Source organism: Bombina bombina, chromosome 6, assembly GCF_027579735.1.
Source record: "Bombina bombina isolate aBomBom1 chromosome 6, aBomBom1.pri, whole genome shotgun sequence".
NCBI classification, from domain to species: Eukaryota; Metazoa; Chordata; class Amphibia; order Anura; family Bombinatoridae; genus Bombina; species Bombina bombina.
Window position 1 is genome coordinate 177,450,998 of NC_069504.1, and position 21,202 is coordinate 177,472,199.

Sequence of the window (21,202 nt, forward strand, 5' to 3'; positions counted from 1 at the left end):
AATAACCTGCAGTACAAAATTAAGATGGATGGCTTTCTAAGCACAGTAACAGTTACAATATCCTTCATCTGTAGAAAATCAGACCTAATCTAGCTCAATTTACCAAAGGCTGGGTGGACAAGGGTGCACATATCTATGCCCCTGTCCACCCAGCATTGCGACTGCCTGCATTTATCATTGCACAAGTCTCTGCTTGTGCATCTCCGCCGTTGTCAATCACCTTCTGGCTGTCAATGCATTCCTTTCTATTTAACCTTTGAAAAACTCTTCACTTTCATAACATAGTTGCTTGTTAATATAATTTTAAATTAATTAATGGCTATACAGTTCACAATTAAGAAATTAACTTCTTCCAGCATACTTAAAAGTATAATCTTAAAAATTTTAAAAACTAAACATTTTTGGCAAATACAAAATTTTTTTTCAAAAATAAAGTTTCTTACAGGTTAAAATATAAAACATAAGTAGCCACAGAATTGATTTCTTCTATGATATGACGAGTCCACGGATTCATCCTTTACTTGTGGGATATTATCCTCCTGCTAACAGGAAGTGGCAAAGAGCACCACAGCAGAGCTGTTTATATAGCTCCTCCCTTGACTCCACCCCCCAGTCATTCGACCGAAGATATAGGAAGAAAAAGGAGAAACTAAAAGGTGCAGAGGTGACTGAAGTTTTAAACCAAAAAATATAATCTGTCTTAAATTGACAGGGTGGGCCGTGGACTCATCGTATCATAGAAGAAATCAATTTATCAGGTAAGAATAAATTTCCTTTTCTTCTATAAGATACGACGAGTCCACGGATTCATCCTTTACTTGTGGGATACAATACCAAAGCTACAGGACACGGATGAATGGGAGGGACAAGACGGATACCTAAACAGAAGGCACCACTGCTTGAAGAACTTTCCTCCAAAAAACAGCCGCAGAAGAAGCAAAAGTATAACATTTGTAAAATTTGGAAAAGGTATGAAGGGAAGACCAAGTCGCAGCCTTACAAATCTGTTCAACAGAAGCATCGTTTTTAAAAGCCCATGTGGAAGCCACCGCTCTAGTAGAATGAGCTGTAATTCATTCAGGAGGCTGCTGTCCAGCAGTCTCGTATGCCAAACCGATGATGCTTTTCAGCCAAAAAGAAAGAGAGGTAGCCGTAGATTTTTTACCTCTACGCTTTCCAGAATATACAACAAACAGAGAAGATGTTTGATGGAAATCCTTGGTCGCTTGCAAGTAAAACTTCAAAGCACGAACCACGTCCAAGTTATGTAACAGACGCTCCTTCTTAGAAGGGTTAGGACACAGAGAAGGAACAACAATTTACTGATTAACATTCTTATTTGAAACAACCTTAGGAAGGAAACCAGGTTTAGAGCGCAAAACCACCTTATCAGAATGGAATATAAGATAAGGCGAGTCGCATTGTAACGCAGATAGCTCAGAAACTCTTCGAGCAGAAGAGATAGCAACTAAAAACAGAACTTTCCAAGATAGAAGTTTAATATCTATGGAATGCATGGGTTCAAACGGAACCCCTTGAAGAACATTAAGAACTAAATTCAAACTCCATGGCGGAGCAACAGGTTTAAACACAGGCTTAATTCTAACCAAAGCCTGACAAAACGACTGAACGTCTGGGACATCTGCCAGACGCTTGTGTAGTAAGATTGACAAAGCAGAAATCTGTCCCTTTAAGGAACTAGCTGATAACCCCTTCTCCAATCCTTCTTGGAGAAAGGACAAAATCCTAGGAATCCTGATCTTACTCCATGAGTAGCCTTTGGATTCGCACCAATAAAGATATTTACGCCATATCTTATGATAAATTTTCTTAGTGACAGGCTTCTGAGCCTGAACCAAGGTATCAATGACCGACTCAGAGAATCCCCGCTTAGATAGAATCAAGCGTTCAATCTCCAGGCAGTCAGCTGCAGAGAAATTAGATTTGGATGTTGGAACGGACCCTGAATGAGAAGGTCCTGTCTCAGTAGCAGTTTCCACGGTGGCAGAGATGACATTTCCACCAGGTCTGCATACCAAGTCCTGCGTGGCCACGCAGGCGCTATCAATATTACCGAAGCCCTCTCCTGTTTGATTCTTGCAATCAGACGAGGTAGAAGAGGAAAAGGAGGAAACACATAAGCCAGGTTGAACGACCACGGTACTGCTAGAGCATCTATCAGTACAGCTTGAGGATCCCTTGATCTGGACCCGTAACAAGGAAGTTTGGCATTCTGACGAGATGCCATCAGATCCAATTCCGGTGTTCCCCCTTTGATGAATCAATTTCGCAAACACCTCCGGATGGAGTTCCCACTCCCCCAGATGAAAAGTCTGACGACTTAGAAAATCAGCTTCCCAGTTCTCCACTTCTGGGATATATATTGCTGATAGATGGCAAGAGTGAGTCTCTGCCCATTGAATTATTTTGGAAACCTCTATCATCGCTAGAGAACTCTTTGTTCCCCCTTGATGATTGATATATGCTACAGTCGTGATATTGTCCGACTGGAATATTATGAATTTGGCCGAAGCCAGCTGAGGCCACGCTTGAAGCGCGTTGAATATCGCTCTCAGTTCCAGAATATTTATTGGTAGTAAGGACTCCTCCTGAGTCCACACACCCTGAGCCTTCAGGGAATTCCAGACTGCACCCCAGCCCAAGAGGCTGGCGTCCATCGTCACTATGACCCATGCTGGCCTGCGGAAACACAATCCCTGGGACAGATTATCCTGTGACAACCACCAAAGAAGAGAGTCTCTGGTCTCTAGATCCAGATTTATCCGCGGAGATAAATCCGCATAATCCCCATTCCACTGTCTGAGCATGCACAGCTGCAGTGGTCTGAGATGTAAGCAAGCAAACGGAACTATGTCCATTGCCGCTACCATTAGTCCAATTACCTCCATACACTGAGCCACTGACGGCCGAGGAATGGAATGAAGTGCTCGGCAAGTGGTTAGGATCTTTGATTTTCTGATCTCCGTCAGAAAAATCTTCATGTCTTCCTAGGAATGGAACTCTTGTCAGAGGAACAAGTGAACTCTTTTTTATGTTCACCTTCCACCCGTGAGTTCTTAGAAAAGCCAACACGATGTCCGTGTGAGATTTGGCTAGATGGTAGGTTGACGCCTGAATCAAAATATCGTCCAGATAGGGCGCCACTACTATGCCCCGCGGCCTTAGAACCGCCAGAAGGGACCCTAGCACCTTTGTGAAAATTCTGGGAGCTGTGGCCAACTCAAAAGGAAGGGCCACAAACTGGTAATGTTTGTCCAGGAAGGCGAACCTGAGGAACTGGTGATGATCTTTGTGGATAGGAATGTGAAGATACGCATCCTTCAACTCCACGGTGGTCATATATTGACCCTCCTGGATCATTGGTAAAATTGTACGTATGGTCTCCATCTTGAAAGATGGGACTCTGAGAAATTTGTTTTGAGTTTTGAGATCTAAAATCGGTCTGATGGTTCCCTCTTTTTAGGGAACCACAAACAGATTTGAGTAAAACCCCTGCCCCTGTTCTAGTTTTGGAACTGGGCAGATTACACCCATGGTATATAGGTCTTCTACACAGCGTAAGAACGCCTCTCTTTTTGTTTGGTTTACAGACAAACGTGAAAGATGAAATCTCCCCCTTGGGAGAGAATCTTTGAATTCTAGACGATACCCCTTAGTCACAATTTCTAATTCCCAGGAATCCTGAACGTCTCTTGCCCAAGCCTAAGCGAAGAGAGAAAGTCTGCCCCCTACTAGATCCGGTCCCGGATCGGGGGCTGCCCCTTCATGCTGTCTTGGTAGCAGCAGCGGGCTTCTTGGCCTGTTTACCTTTATTCCAGGTCTGGTTAGGTCTCCAGACTGACTTGGATTGAGCAAAGTTCCCCTCCTGCTTGGAGGCAGATGAGGAAGTAGAGGGACCGCCTTTAAAGTTTCGAAAAGAACGAAAATTATTCTGTTTGGTCCTCATTTTAACCGTCTTGTCCTGAGGAAGGGCATGACCTTTACCTCCAGTATGTCAGAAATGATCTCCTTAAGTTCAGGCACATGACACATCAGCAGACTATGACTTAAGCCATAACGCTCTACGCGCTAAAATGGCAAAGCCTGCATTCTTAGCCGCTAATTTAGCCATTTGGAAAGCGGCATCTGTAATAAAAGAATTTGCTTGAGAGCCTTAATTCTATCCAAAATATCATCTAATGGGGTCTCAACCTTAAGAGACTCCTCTAGAGCCTCAAACCAAAAAGCTGCTGCCTTAGTTACTGGAACAATGCACGCTATAGGTTGCAGAAGAAAACCCTGATGAATAAACAACTTCTTTAGAAGCCCTTCTAATTTTTATCCATAGGATCTTTGAAAGCACAACTGTCCGCAATAGGTATAGTTGTACGCTTAGCCAGGGTAGAAATAGCTCCCTCCACCTTAGGGACCGTCTGCCACGAATCCCGAATGGTGTCAGATATGGGGAACATTTTCTTAAAAGTAGGAGGGGGAGAGAACGGAATGCCTGGTCTATCCCATTCCTTAGTAACAATGTCCGAAATTCTTCTAGGGACTGGAAAAACATTAGTGTAAGTAGGGACCTCTAGAGTCGCTAAAACCTCCCTGAGTAACAAGCGGAGGTGTTCAAGCTTAAACTTAAAGGCCGTCATATCTGAGTCTGTTTGAGGGAACATCTTTCCTGAATCAGAAAGCTCTCCCTCAGACAGCAATTCCCCCACCCCCAAATCAGAACACTGTGAGGGTACATCGGAGATGGCCAATAAAGCATCAGAAGGCTCAGCATTTACTCTAATACCGGACCTACTGTGCTTACCCTGTAAACCAGGCAGTTTAGATAATCCCTCTGTAAGGGTAGTAGACATAACTGCAGCCATATCTTGCAGGGGGAAAGAATTAGACGCACTAGAAGTACTTGGCGTCGCTTGGGCGGGCGTTAAAGGTTGAAACACTCGGGGAGAAGTAGATGGCATAACCTGATTCTCTTCTGACTGAGAATCATCCTGAGACATACTTTTATCAGCTAAAATATGTTCTTTGCAATGTAAGACCCTTTCAGTACATGAGGTACACATTTGAAGTGGGGGTTCCACAATGGCTTTTAAACATATGGAACATTGTCTTTCCTCAATGTCAGACATGTTAAAACAGGCTAGTAATGACCATAAACAGGCTTGAAAACACTTTATTTTGTGAAAAAAATAATCTGAAAAAATGGTACTGCGGCTTTAAGAGAAAAAAAGCATACAATTTTTCCAAAACTGCTTTAAAACAATAAAATTATCTTAATTTTATGATAAATGTATCCCAACTTGTCAGCTAAGGTTGCCCCACAAGGAAAGGAATACTTACCCTTAAGAACAAAAAACGTTGTACCAAAAACGTTATAGTTAAACAAAAACACCCCCTGCACCTCGCCACAGCCCTGCTGTGGCGCCTACCTGCCCTTAGGGGTCTGCAAAATCGGATTAACCCTTCGATTAGCCCCAAACTTTCCTGAAAGGCCCACCGGAGTTGGAGCTTGCTGCTTGCATGGGAAAAACAACTGCGCAACTGAGACGCGAAAATAGGCCCCACCCATCTAATTCGATGTCTCACAGCCTTAACAATAACCGCACCAGAGCGGTCTAAAACCTAGCCATGTGGGTTCATATACCCATCTAAGTGAAGCCATGTGTACCCTCCATTGTTAAAATAAAGTCAAAACGTTTGCCACAAAAAACGTTATTTTTAACTCCCAACATAGAAACGTTTGCCCACAAACATCATGTCATCAGTGTCAACCATTTTTTATAACCCAACATACAGGTCCAGTAATACCCCTATCTATACATTAGGATTACTGCTTACCCTTTCCCTCATGGGGATACGGTCAGCCAATTCTGAAATAACAAAGTCTCTCCAGAAAAAAATGACTGAACATACCTCAATGCTTGTAGCACTGAAGTTTCTTAAGTACTCCTCAGCCATTCTGTGGGAACTACTCTGGATCTTAGTAACAACTGCTAAGATCATCAGTCTCCAGGCAGAAGTCTTCATCCATCTGCTGCCTGGGAAAAAATAGCACTCACAGGTACCATTTAAAATAAAAAAAGTCTTGCTTGAAGAAAATAAAAACTAACATTTTATCACCTCTTTCACTTTACCCTTCCTATTACTTAGAGTAGGCAAAGAGAATGACTGGGGGGTGGAGTCAAGGGAGGAGCTATATAGACAGCTCTTCTGTGGTGCTCTTTGCCACTTCCTGTTAGCGGGAGGATAATATCCCACAAGTAAAGGATGAATCCGTGGACTTGTCGTATTTTATAGAAGAAAACAGAATTTATGCTTACCTGATAAATTACTTTCTCTTGTGGTGTATCCAGTCCACGGGTTCATCCTTTACTTGTGGGATATTCTCCTTCCTAACAGGAAGTGGCAAAGAGAGCACACAGCAGAGCTGTCCATATAGCTCCCCCTCTAGCTCCACCCCCCAGTCATTCGACCGAAGGTTAGGAAGAAAAAGGAGAAGCCATAGGGTGCAGTGGTGACTGTAGTTTAAACTAAAATTCTACCTGACTAATAGCCAGGGCGGGCCGTGGACTGGATATACCACAAGAGAAAGTAATTTATCAGGTAAGCATAAATTCTGTTTTCTCTTGTAAGGTGTATCCAGTCCACGGGTTCATCCTTTACATTTGGGATACCAATACCAAAGCTTTAGGACACGGATGAAGGGAGGGAACAAGACAGGTACTTTAAACGGAAGGCACCACTGCTTGTAAAACCTTTCTCCCAAAAATAGCCTCCGAAGAAGCAAAAGTATCGAATTTGTAAAATTTGGAAAAAGTATGCAGCGAAGACCAAGTTGCTGCCTTACAAATCTGTTCAACAGAAGCCTCATTTTTAAAAGCCCATGTGGAAGCCACTGCTCTGGTAGAATGAGCAGTAATTGTTTCAGGAGGCTGCTGGCCAGCAGTCTCATAGGCCAGACGGATGATGCTTTTTAGCCAAAAGGAAAGAGAGGTAGCAGTCGCCTTCTGACCTCTCCTCTTACCAGAATAGATAACAAACAATGAAGTTGTTTGTCTGAAATCCTTAGTTGCTTGTAAATAGAACTTTAAAGCACGAACCACATCAAGATTGTGTAGCAGACGTTCCTTCTTCGAAGAAGGATTAGGACACAGAGAAGGAACAACAATTTCCTGGTTAATATTCTTATTAGACACAACCTTAGGAAGAAAACCGGGTTTGGTACGCAAAACTACCTTATCTGCATGGAACACAAAGTAAGGTGAGTCACACTGTAAAGCAGATAACTCTGAAACTCTTCGAGCAGAAGGGATAGCTACCAAAAACAAAACTTTCCAAGATAAAAGCTTAATATCTATGGAATGTAAAGGTTCAAACGGAACCCCTTGCAGAACTGAAAGAACTAAATTCAGACTCCATGGCGGAGCCACAGGTCTATAAACAGGCTTGATTCTGACTAAAGCCTGAGTAAACGCTTGAACGTCTGGTACCTCCGGCAGACGTTTGTGTAAAAGAATAGACAAAGCAGATATCTGTCCTTTTAAGGAACTAGCTGACAATCCTTTCTCCAATCCATCTTGGAGAAAAGACAATATCCTGGGAATCCTAATCTTACTCCATGAGTAACCCTTGGATTCGCACCAACAAAGAAATTTTGGCCAAATCTTATGGTAGATTTTCCTGGTGACAGGCTTTCTAGCCTGAATCAGGGTATTGATAACCGACTCAGAGAAACCACGCTTAGATAGAATTAGGCGTTCAATCTCCAAGCAGTCAGACGCAGAGAAATTAGATTTGGATGTTTGAAAGGACCTTGAAGTAGAAGGTCTTGCCTCATTGGCAGAGTCCATGGTGGAACGGATGACATGTCCACTAGGTCTGCATACCAGGTCCTGCGTGGCCACACAGGCGCTATTAGAATCACCAACGCCCTCTCCTGCTTGATTCTGGCAACCAGACGAGGAAGGAGAGGAAACGGTGGAAACACATAGGCCAGATTGAAGGACCAAGGCGCTGCTAGAGCATCTATCAACACCGCCTGGGGATCCCGGGACCTGGACCCATAAAAAGGAAGTTTGGCATTCTGATGGGACGCCATCAGATCCAATTCTGGAGTGCCCCATAGCTGAGTCAGCTGGGCAAATACCTCCGGGTGGAGTTCCCACTCCCCCGGATGAAAAGTCTGACGACTTAGAAAATCCGCCTCCCAGTTGTCTACTGCTGGGATGTGAATTGCTGAGAGGTGGCAAGAGTGATCCTCCGCCCACCTGATTATTTTGGTTACTTCCATCATTGCTAGGGGACTCCTTGTTCCCCCTTGATGGTTGATGTAAGCTACAGTCGTGATGTTGTCCGACTGAAATCTGATGAATTTGGCCGCAGCCAGCTGAGGCCATGCCTGAAGAGCATTGAATATCGCCCTCAGTTCCAGAATGTTTATCGGGAGAAGAGCTTCTTCCCGAGACCATAAGCCCTGAGCTTTCAGGGAGTCCCAGACTGCACCCCAGCCTAACAGACTGGCGTCGGTCGTTACGATGATCCACTCTGGTCTTCGGAAACACATTCCCTGAGACAGGTGATCCTGAGACAACCACCAGAGAAGAGAATCTCTGGTCTCCTGGTCCAACTGTATTTGAGGAGACAAATCTGCATAATCCCCATTCCACTGTTTGAGCATGCATAGTTGCAGTGGTCTGAGGTGTATCCGTGCAAAAGGGACTATGTCCATTGCCGCTACCATTAGTCCGATTGTCTCCATGCACTGAGCTACAGATGGCCGAGGAATGGAATGAAGAGCTCGGCAAGTAGTTAAGAGTTTTAACTTTCTGACCTCCGTCAGAAATATTTTCATTTCTACCGAGTCTATTAGGGTTCCTAGGAATGGAACTCTTGTGAGGGGGGAGAGAGAACTCTTTTTGATGTTCACCTTCCACCCGTGAGACCTCAGAAAGGCCAATACAATTTCCGTGTGAGACTTGGCTCTTTGGAAAGTCGACGCCTGAATTAAGATGTCGTCTAGGTAAGGCGCCACTGCTATGCCCCGCGGTCTTAGAACCGCCAGGAGGGACCCTAGCACCTTTGTGAAAATTCTGGGAGCAGTGGCCAACCTGAAAGGAAGAGCCACAAACTGATAATGCTTGTCCAGAAAGGCGAACCTGAGAAACTGGTGATGATCTTTGTGGATAGGAATGTGCAGATACGCATCCTTTAGATCCACAGTAGTCATATATTGACCCTCCTGGATCATTGGTAAGATTGTCCGAATGGTCTCCATCTTGAATGAAGGGACTCCGAGGAATTTGTTTAGAATTTTGAGATCCAGGATTGGTCTGAAAGTTCCTTCTTTTTTGGGAACCACAAACAGGTTTGAGTAAAAACCCAGCCCTTGTTCCACAATTGGAACTGGGTGGATCACTCCCATTGTATGTAGGTCTTCTACACAGCGTAAGAACGCCTCTTTCTTTGTCTGGTCTGTAGACAGACGAGAAATGTGGAACCTTCCCCTTGGAGGGGAGTCCTTGAATTCTAGAAGATATCCCTGGGATACAATCTCTAAGGCCCAGGGATCGTGTACGTCTCTTGCCCAGGCCTAAGCGAAGAGAGAGAGTCTGCCCCCAACTAGATCCGGTCCCGGATCAGAGGCTACCCCTTCATGCTGTCTTGGAGGCAGCTGCAGGCTTCTTGGCCTGTTTACCCTTGTTCTAGCCCTGGTAAGGTTTCCAGGCTGCCCTGGGTTGTGAAGTGTTACCCTCTTGCTTTGCAGCAGGGGAGGATGAAGCGAGACCGCTCCTGAAATTTCGAAAGGAACAAAAATTATTTTGTTTGTTCTTTGTCTTAAAGGACTTGTCCTGAGGGAGAGCATGGCCTTTTTCCCCAGTGATTTCTGAGATAATCTCTTTCAATTCAGGTCCGAAAAGGGTCTTTCCTTTGAATGGGATGTTCAGCAGTTTGGATTTTGACGACACATCGGCTGACCAGGACTTCAGCCATAGCGCCCTGCGCGCCAGAATGGCGAAACCTGAATTATTTGCCGCTAACGTAGCTAGTTGGAAAGCGGCATCTGTGATAAAATAATTAGCCAGCTTAAGAGCCTTAATTCTGTCCATAATGTCCTCATATGAGGTCTCCGTCTGGAGCGCATCTTCCAGCGCCTCGAACCCGAAAGCAGCTGCAGTAGTTACAGGAACAATGCACGCTATAGGTTGGAGAAGAAAACCTTGTTGAACAAAAATGTTCTTAAGTAAACCCTCTAATTTTTTATCCATAGAGTCTTTAAAAGCACAACTGTCCTCAATTGGTATGGTTGTGCGTTTAGCAAGTGATGAAACAACCCCCTCCACCTTAGGGACCGTCTGCCACGAGTCCCGCGTGGTGTCAGATATGGGGAACATTTTCTTAAAAACAGGAGGGGGAACAAACGGAATACCTGGTCTATCCCACTCCCTAGTTACTATATCCGCAATCCTCTTAGGGACCGGGAACACATCAGTGTAAACAGGCACTTCTAGGTACTTGTCCATTTTACACAATTTCTCTGGAACCATCAAAGGGTCGCAGTCATCCAGAGTAACTAATACCTCCCTGAGCAATAAGCGGAGGTGTTCTAGTTTAAATTTAAAAGCCAACGTATCTGAGTCTGTCTGAGGAGCAACCTTTCCCGAATCGGAAATTTCTCCCTCAGACAGCACATCCCTTGCCCCCATTTCAGAGCGTTGTGAGTGTATATCAGATACGGCTACTAAAGCGTCAGAATACTCAGAATCTGTTCTTAAAACAGATCTATCACGCTTTGCAGGTAACACGGGCAGTTTAGATAAAAACACTGAGAGGGTATTATCCATAACTGCCCCCAAGTCTTGCAAGGTAAAAGAGTTAGACGCACTAGAGGTGCTAGGCGTCGATTGAGCGGGCGTAACTGGTTGTGACACTTGGGGAGAGGTTAACGGGCTAACCTCATTACCTTCTGTCTGAGAATCATCTTGGGCCACATTTTTAAGCGTAACAATATGTTCTTTAAGTGTATAGACATATCAGTACAAGTGGGACACATTCTGAGAGGGGGTTCCACCATGGCTTCTAAACACATTGAACATGTCAGACATGTTTAACAGACTAGCAGTAAGACAAACAGGCTTAGAAAACACTTTAATCAAGTAAAAACACAATTTGCAAAAAAACGTTACTGTGCCTTTAAGAGATAAAAAAGGCACACAATTTTCCAAAACAGTGAAAAATGCAGCAAACTTTTCGAAATTTTCACAGTATGTACCTAAAGCATTGGTAAGATTGCACAACTAGCAAAAAAAAAACAAAACGATTAACCCCTTAATGCCCAAACCGGATCAATAGCAAGCTAACAACCGGTTAAAACGACTTCAGCACCTTGCCACAGCTCTGCTGTGGCCCTACCTGCCTTTAGGAACCAGATTTGAGGGGAAAAAGCTTCTTATAGGCCCTCAAACTGCAGCAGGACCCTCCATGTGAAACAGCCTGAAGATCTAGTCAATCTAACTGCGCATCTGAGGCGCGAAATTAGGCCCCTCCCACCTTACTCCAGTGCTGTGAGGCCTAAAGAAACACTCCTAAGTGTTATAATAATAGCCATGTGGGTAACAACCCCTGAAAGAAACCCAAAGGAACCTTCAAAGTGTCTCAAAAAACAATATTTATTAGTAAAAACCGTTTGCCATAAAATAGTGTCAACCAGCCTAAATTAGCTCTGTTATGTAAGCTTGTAATTCCATACTTAGTCTCTGAATAAAGCTTACCCTTCCCTCATGGGGATCTTATCAGTCCTTTTCTAGCATTATCACAGTCTTGTCTAGAAATAAATGACTGAACATACCTTATTGCAGCCTAACCTGCAAACCGTTCCCCCCAACTGAAGTTTTCTTGTACTCCTCAGTCCTTTGTGGGAACAGCAGTGGATTTTAGTTACAACATGCTAAAATCATCTTCCTGCCTGCAGAAATCTTCATCTCTTTTCTGCTGGAGAGTAAATAGTACACACCGGTACCATTTAAAATAACAAACTTTTGCTTGTAGAACAAAAACTACAAATCTAACACCACATTCACTTTACCCTTCCGAGAGGGACCCTATTGCTTAGAGCCGGCAAAGAGAATGACTGGGGGGTGGAGCTAGAGGGGGAGCTATATGGACAGCTCTGCTGTGTGCTCTCTTTGCCACTTCCTGTTAGGAAGGAGAATATCCCACAAGTAAAGGATGAACCCGTGGACTGGATACACCTTACAAGAGAAAAAGCGCACACAAGCAATGAAAGATTTATATACTAGCCATTTTCATGTATATCAAACCCTCTTCCCGGTACGTATCAGTAGTTAACACTATGGGCAAGATTACAAATAGTGCACTAACGTTAGCAGGGTCGTAAGATTACTTGCGTGCGTATTACAAGTTTAAATTAAACACATACCATTAGGTTAGCGTAACTGAACACCTTGCTTAAAGGGTTAGGGCTAAATATAATTGTGCACCAAACACAACATAAATTGTTACTATCAGATAAAAATTGTTCATATAAATATTAATATTTTTTTTACAAAGGTTTACAAGGTATATGGTATATGACAAGGTGTTTTGAATGGAAAGGGCTATATTATGTGTGTGTGTGTATTCATGTATATGTGTATGTATTTATATATAAATATACATATATATATATATATACACACACACACATGTATAAATAAATATATATATATATATATATATATATATATATTTATTTTTCTTTCAAATAACAAAACAAAAAAACATTTCAATGTTGTTCACATACTATAAAATGTTCTTTGTATTATTAAAATATATTTTTTTTTTATTTATTTTTTTAATAATTCATATATATATGTTTACACTTGGTTTTATCATGGTATCGGTTTAGGTCGTGAGTGTGAGTTTTTTTCATCAGAGTGCTCCATTAAAGTCTATGGGGAGAAGTTAACTCTGTCGCAATATCTGAAGTTAGCGTGTGTTAGATTTCACTCACGTGCAACCCATTTACAGGTACTTTCAAATTGCAAAACGCGCGCTCACCCGCACAAGTTAAAAGTTTACTTCTTGCAGTGATTGTGCTCGAGTGAAAGCACTAAATAGCGAGCCATTTGTAATCTGGCCTAATGTTGGCCAAATATGAGATTAAAAGAGACACACTTTGAGATCTTTTTATAAAATGTTTAGTTATGAATAATGCAACAAATTTGCTATGCACTTTAATTATTTATTTTGCCCCTTTTCTTGTACTTTAAAAATTGAGCAATTTCTAATTCCCAGAATTTGAAATGTGCCCTGCTCACTTTATACTAACATTATAATCGGGGCTAGGCTTGTTGTCTGCAGACTGAAGAAGCCCAAATTCGTTTCTCCTACTAAGGCAAATGGAGGGTGGAGTTTGCCAATTGAAAAAGAAAACAAAAAAAAACAGCAAAAAGGATGTTAAATTCCTTTTAAAAATGTTAAGACTTGGCTGATATGTTATTTTATAGCAACAGAACAGAAAAGCAAACTATAGACAATAACAAATGCATTGCATGATATTACTGCTAGCAGGTGATTTCATTTTAGCTATTACTTCTCTATCAATCTAAAATGAAAACATAGTGCTTGGCAACAAAGTGTAGATTTTTCAAGGAAGTGGCGCATAAAATCATTTCAATCAAATCTATTTTATACACTGAAGATAAAAAAAATTAACTGTTGGGTTTACTTTCCCTTTGTGTAGGATATGACACAGCATGGGGGCGCTCTCCTTATATCTCTGTGTCTGATCTGCTGTTGGGACTTCATCTCAGAGGTAGGAGCATATTCTTTTTGCCGATTATGGTGCTGAAGAAGGCTCTTACAGAGCTCATATCTTGAACTCACCACTAGTTAGAGGTACATGAGGTCCTTGTTTGATAAAGAGATATCTGTTATTTCAAATCAGGGATGGGATATCCTTTCAAGATGCAGCCAACCACAACAAGAATGGTGATTCCTTGCATCAGCAACTTTAATGGGTTTTGACTGAGAGGGAAGGCGTTAAAATGGAATGTTTGAAAGAGGAGAAACCCTTCTTTCAAATTAGAGGGGAAATCATACTCATAGGATACAGGTGAGAAATACTGATCCGCTGTCTAATTTGGACACTAGGAAGATTTTCAGTAGAGGGGGACAGTGGCTATTATGGAGGCCTAGCTACACCTATGATTAAATTAAAAGGGTATGGAGCATCTCATTTGATAACACCATGGTAAGTCCCTGCTTTTAATATGTATTTAACTCTTTCCTAAGGATTAAACAGTTAAACATGTAGTCTGTGTTCGAATCATTTAACACCCCCCATATACTGATTCAAATGTGGACATAGTAGTAATTGAAGCATACACATATATGCCTATGTCTCATCTGCTCATCAGCTGTATTCTTATTTTGAGTGGCAAATGAAGACAACTTTGACCATAAACTTAACCTCTCTGCAGATATAAAATACATGGTAAAAAAAAGGAATTTGTTTTAAAATACTAACAAAATAAAGCATTTTATTTTTACAACACAATGCCACTTTAAGCAGTAATTGTTAATTTAACCATTGCCATAAAGGGAAAAAAAAGTCTTTATATTTGGTGATGTAAAGGCCTCCAGGTAATTTACATCAAATTAACATGCAATTTAAAACTTACCTCTGTTTTACAGTCAGCATTGTTCAACATATTTCGATTTGAGATATCTGTAGAAAAATAGATGATACAAGAGATGGAAAATGTCAATAGAGTTTACCAGTAACAGAAGTCCTGTTTCTTGTTAACTCATTAAAGAATACAGGAAAAAAGCCTAATTTCTTACTTATCCTCCACATAATCCAAGACTAGTGGACAATTCTAGCCCTAGAGACATTTATGCAGTAACAGATATAGAAAATTAAAACATGTTTAATAGATAATTGACTGCAGCTGATTAATGACCGTTATAGGTCTAACAGTTTAAAGGTTTTATATATGCTGGGAACACACTTCTTTAAAAGAAGCCACTTAAGGACATACATAAATAAGATTCTGCATATATCAAACAATCAATGAAGAAGGGTCAGTGTTTTAAGATTCAAAAAAATGCACTCCAGGTTATCTGTGGGAAGTGCAAAAACTATTTCATATTTAAATTTCAAGAAAAAGAGTGAAATAAAAGTGCATGCTAAATGTTTTTTTTCACAATAAACATTTAAACACTTTGGGCCAAATTACAAGTGGCACGCTAATAGTCACACACAAGCGAAAAGGTTTTTTTTGCGGCTGTTTGCGCACGTTGGGTGTAGCGCTTCTATTACAAGTTTAAACTAAACTCGATCGCTTAAGCAAAATTTAAGTTAAGGTAAGGTAAGTCGGGATAGCGTGTCAGAGCTCAGGTTAACTCAGGTTAACTTTTGCTTGAAACAAAAGTGTCACAAAAACACATCAAAAATAAATATAACCCCTTAAAGGGACAATATACCCAAACATTTTCTTTCATGATTAGGGTAGAGAATACAATTTTAAACAACATTCCAATTTACTTCTATTAACTAATTTGCTTCATTCTTTAGATATACTTTAATGAAGAAATAGCAATGCACACTGTGAACCAATCACAGGAGGCATTTCTGTGCAGCTACCAATCAGCAGCTACTAAGCATATCTAGATATGCTTTTCAGCAATTGATATCAAGAGAATGAAGCAAAATAGATAATAGAAGTAAATTAGAAAGTTGTTTATAATTGTATGCTCTTTCTAAATCATGACAGAAAAAAATTGGGTTTCATGTCCCTTTAAGGACAAGGCCATTTTTCAATTTCCTATTTTTACATTTCTGCTGTGTTTGTTTTTAGCTGTAATTTTCCTCTTACTCATTTACTGTACCCACACATATTATATACCGTTTTTCTCGCCATTAAATGGACTTTCGAAAGATACCATTATTTTTATCATATCTTATAATTTACCATAAAAAATTATAAAATATGATGAAAAAATGGAAAAAAACACTTTATCTAACTTTGACCCCCAAAATCTGTTGCACATCTTCAACCACCAAAAAACACCCATGCTAAATAGTTTCTAAATTTTGTCCTGAGTTTAGAAATACCCAATGTTTACATGTTCTTTGCTTTTTTTGTACGTTATAGGGCAATAAATACAACTAGCACTTTGCTATTTCCAAAACTTTTTTTTTTCTCAAAATTAGCGCTAGTTACATTGGAACACTGATATCTTTCAGGAATCCCTAAATATCCCTTGACATATATATATATATTTATTTATTTATTTTTTTCTTTTAGAAGACATCCCAAAGTATTGATCTAGGCCCATTTTGGTATATTTCGTGCCACCATTTCACCGCCAAATGCGATCAAATAAAAAAAATCGTTCACTTTTTCACAAATATTAGGTTTCTCACTGAAATTATTTACAAACAACTTGTGCAATTATGGCACAAATGGTTGTAAATGCTTCTCTGGGATCCCCTTGGTTCAGAAATAGCAGACTTATATGGCTTTGGCATTGCTTTTTGGTAATTAGAAGGCTGCTAAATGCCGCTACGCACCAAACTTGTATTATGCCCAGCAGAGCTTGAAGGGTTAATTTTAGCTTTAGTGTAGAGATCAGCCTCCCACCTGACACATCCCACCCCCGATCCCTCCCAAATAGCTCTCTTCCCTCCCCCACCCCACAATTGTCCCCGCCATCTTAAATACTGGCAGAAAGTCTGTCAGTACTAAAATAAAAGGTTTTTTTTTTTTTGTTTTTTTTTTATTATTTATTTTGTTTAAAAATCATATTCTGCTGTGTAGGATCCCCCAACCTCCCTGATCCCCCCAAAGAGCTCTCTAACCCTCCCCCCACTAACTATTAGCCAAGATTTTGGGTACTGGCAGCTGTCTGCCAGTACCCACTTTGCAATAAAATCAGTTTGTTTTTTTTAAATAAAAAAACTAACCTTTTCTGTAGAATAGCTGCCCCCCTCCATACCCTACCCCCTCCCTCTCCCAGATCACTCCAAGATCCCCCTTCCTCTGCACCCACCACCCTCTCCCAGCAATCTCAATTTGGACTGCGCCTAGATCCCGGGTGCGCGCCCCTCACCTCCTGCGCACGCTCCTGCACACACCCGTAATGAAGAATAGCTGGCCGGAAGGAGGTTCCCCAGAGATGGGCCGCCCACCCACCTCCCTGCAATGGCTCCCACCCACCAACGATCGGCACCATCGCTGGCCGATTCAGAGAGGGCCACAGAGTGGCTCTCTCTGCATCGGTGTGCCTAAAAAGGTATTCCAGTGATGCCTCAATATCGTGGCATCATGGCAATACCTTGAAAGCGTCTGGAAGCGATCAGGATCGCTTCCAGCCGCATGAAACCCCTGACGACATACAGGGTACGTCGCTGGTCTTAAAAGTTACACTCATAACACTAATAAAAATTATTTTTAAAAAAAAATGCAAAAAAAGTGTTATACTGTGTAGTTACTACTAACCAACAGAAGGAACCCAGCGAACTCAGGCTTAATCAAAACGGGTGAATTTATTGTAAGTCTCAAAAAATATATATACCAACACACTGATATACAAAAAGAGGGGGATAAAATGATTAATATTAAAAATCAAGAAAATGACAGTTACGCTGTGACCATCAGCTACCAGTCGGTCTTACGCGTTTCGGCTGGGTTACTTAGCCTTAATCATAGACCTAAGGGATATCCGGTGTTCAGCCTTAAGTAACCCATTTAATGAGACCCAAGAGTGAACAGCTGATGGTCACAGCGTATTTCGTTGCTGAGAACTGACTAGTTAACACTAATAAAATATAAGATGTTTAGCTAACATGGAAGTTCATACTCTTAGAAATAAACAATAAAAATATGTTACCATCAATCAACCCCGTAGGATATATTTAACATGATGTCATCACAACATTTAAACAATTTAAGTATATGTTGCCCTACAATTCATTTAGCTGGTAATATATCTAAAGATACTTTTTAGTTAGGGGTGAGAAGTGTATTTCGTTTAGTGAGTCTAGAAAACGGAACAAACAATATGTAGTTTAATGGGACATAAATTTCTGTACTGAGAAACACATAATCTAAGTACAATACTATTATAGCATATCCCCTACAATACTCCTCAAAGTCAGATATTCCAGAATTTTGTGACCTGCAAAGAGTACAATCAATCAATTTTGTTCCGTTATATTTGCTCACTCCTAACAGTTTTATATTTTTATATATCAACTGTTTCTCAACTCTTCATTAAATCCCTAAATTATTGCATGTATTATTTCCAAAAGTTAATAATGTCCCCAGCTACATTAAAGCCTTTGGGACGTCTGGTCTGGAGGGTAAAAATCCAGAATGCTTCTCTATATAGAAGTCTTTGCATTCTATCACCCCCTCTTGGAGTGTGAGAAATTCTCTCTATCACTTGCCATCTAAAACTGTTGACTGTTTTATTGTGCTCATAAATAAAATGATGCACCAATTCAGACACATCACTTTCTTTGTCAATATTATTCAGGTGCTCCCTAATTGCTCCCTAATGCGTGTACGTGCCTCGCGTGAGGAGCACCCCACATATTGTTTGTTACAATGGGTACATTCTGCTAAATAAATAACAAAATTAGTTCGACAATTAGTACATGAAGTAGAGAGAAAAACCATTTGTGTGCTTCTGGACTGAAATCTATCTGTAACATATGTATGGCTGCAGGCTATGCAATTTGAGAAATGGCACTTGTAGTGTCCCTTAATCTGTAACCAGCTACTTCCTGTAACTGGAGGCTTTTTTTTATCATACTAGGGGCTACTAGGTTACCAATTGTACGTCCTTTTTTAGAAATGAAATTTAGACCCTCCCTAGCTAGATCTCTAAGGCTATCCTCCCCTGTTAGAACAGGGAGGTGTTTGTTGATAATATCACAAATTTCCAATCAAGTTCAAATATATACGATATATATATATATATATATATATAATATATATATTTGAACTTGATTGGTAGAATTACATCTGGGGGGAGTTGACCCCTTCCTTGAACGGTTTTGTAGGGCTAGATGATATTTTATGTATATCATCTCGGCTTATTCAAGATGATACTATCTAGGATGATATCTACAATAGTTTATCTAAGATGACATATTAGGGACAATAGTTTGATTGAAGAGAACTAATTATTTGAGATCTTCTCCATATAAATATGTACTTGACATGTAGTTATCATGTCCATCATTAATAATATTTTCTTATTTTTCTATATGTATTTGATGTGATTTCATCCAATAATACTAGGTGATAGATTACACATTATGGTATAATACTAGACATTAGAACTTGTGTATTGCCGATGGGATCCTTATATGTGACCTATGATTTGTATATAGCCTAGGGGATTTAAATAGGTGGTCTTTGGGATCTATAAAGATCCCTCTATTTAGATTAGATATAGCGATATAACAGTATTTGTACATAGATTATCATCATGGTGGAACATGACATCTGTCCCATTTGGAATCTTGTAGACAAGTAGTGACATTACTCCCATTAGGATGTGTCTAATAGGACTCATATATATCCCCATATACCATATATATATGTATATATCCTTTACCTATACACCAATATTGTATTTTTCCAGTGATATGTGTTTTTTCTATACATCTTACAAATATATATACAATTTATATTTCACTTGATTTATATATAACCATTTGATTGGTGGTTTTAGATTTATAGATCTATAATCTTATTAAGGCCAGCACTTTAGTAATGCAGTGACGTACGATACTCATCTACACTAATTTGGTAATAGGATTGGAGTACATATTGAGTATCTTCCAGACTGCTATACACTCTCTGGAAACAGAACGATATTTATATATCCGTTAGGATGGTACTTAGTCCAATGATGAGATTTTATAGTATGTCACGATGACATGTTAGATTGTAAGGGGTTAATCATTATGCGACTGCTATCCATTAATAACGTTGATTTTAGACTTATAAGATTAATTACTCACATTCAAGATGAGGCTTCAAAAATGAATTATAATTATCTTTACTGTATACGATTTGGTAACATGCATATCTGGATTTGTAGGTGTGTATCATACTAGCCCATTCATTGGTCGAATAACAGACCAATCTTGAGTGGCAGAAAGCAACATTCAAACAACTTACGAATGAAATCTCTGACGTAATTACACACCTCTTGGCTACACCAATTAGGAGATGGATATCGGCGCAAACGCAGTGTGACCCTGAGGACGCTGAACAAGCGTATTTATTCCGTGGTTTTTTAAATATTGTAATACACTTGAAGAAACGGTTTGATACTGTGAAACGTTGTGATTACTTTGTTTTTAGATAAAGTCTTTTATATCTTTATTAGACTTGCCACAGACTTTAAACTTTTAATCTTTATACACCTCACTCGTGTTTGTCATTGGTTATATTCTGACATACAGAGGAGCTTGCTGTTTTTTGAGCTTTACAGTCCCACACACTGGTCGTTATAGAGACGAGCTGACCCAGAGGAGCTGTGCGGATATACGTGGAACAGTTTACTGGGCGACTGTAAGAGCCCAGAAGGCATTTGCAGCACTGATCCAGTGCTTTGTTTCTTGTAAGTACGGGCCACTGGAGTGGGGAGACTACTTGATACCATTGACCCTGCACTATTGTGGCGCCTTCTTTCTTTGTCTTATCTTTGATTCCTATATATATATATCTATACCTATATATAATCAAAGATATATAGGTATAGATATATATTGTACCTGAATACCATCAGATATTTGTAGAAATATCTATTTTCTTCTATATGAAGAACATTGGAATGTGAAATATTCATATTTTCATGTCAGGTTAGCGCACTTGAGAATATGCAATCAGGTTTGCGCAAGAGTAGGGTATTCCCCCCCCCTTTTTGCTCCATTGACTTTTATGGGGGAAAACATTAATGCGCACGCCCTATCCTAACTTCGGCTTTTTGCAAGCATCGGGTTAGCGCCTAAGTCAAAATGTTTTACTTTTAACTTTTAATACTAGCGCTACCCAACACAAGCAAAAAGCTTACTTCTTGCAGAGTTAGAGCGTGAGCGGGAGGGTTAAATATTTTTTTTTTTTACCATCACTCCGTTTAAACAGATATAGAGGCCTTGTTTCTT

At 40.3% G+C, this 21,202-nt stretch overlaps 1 protein-coding gene across 1 annotated transcript in view; it reads right to left on the reverse strand.

Moving 5' to 3' along the window:
• LOC128664358 (ankyrin repeat domain-containing protein 26-like) overlaps positions 1-21,202 on the reverse strand; it is a 418,274-nt gene that overhangs the window by 193,807 nt on the left and 203,265 nt on the right. The window contains exon 18 of the mRNA XM_053719196.1: positions 14,694-14,740. Within this exon, the coding sequence (XP_053575171.1) occupies positions 14,694-14,740 (47 nt within the window). The remainder of the gene's footprint in view (positions 1-14,693; positions 14,741-21,202) is intronic.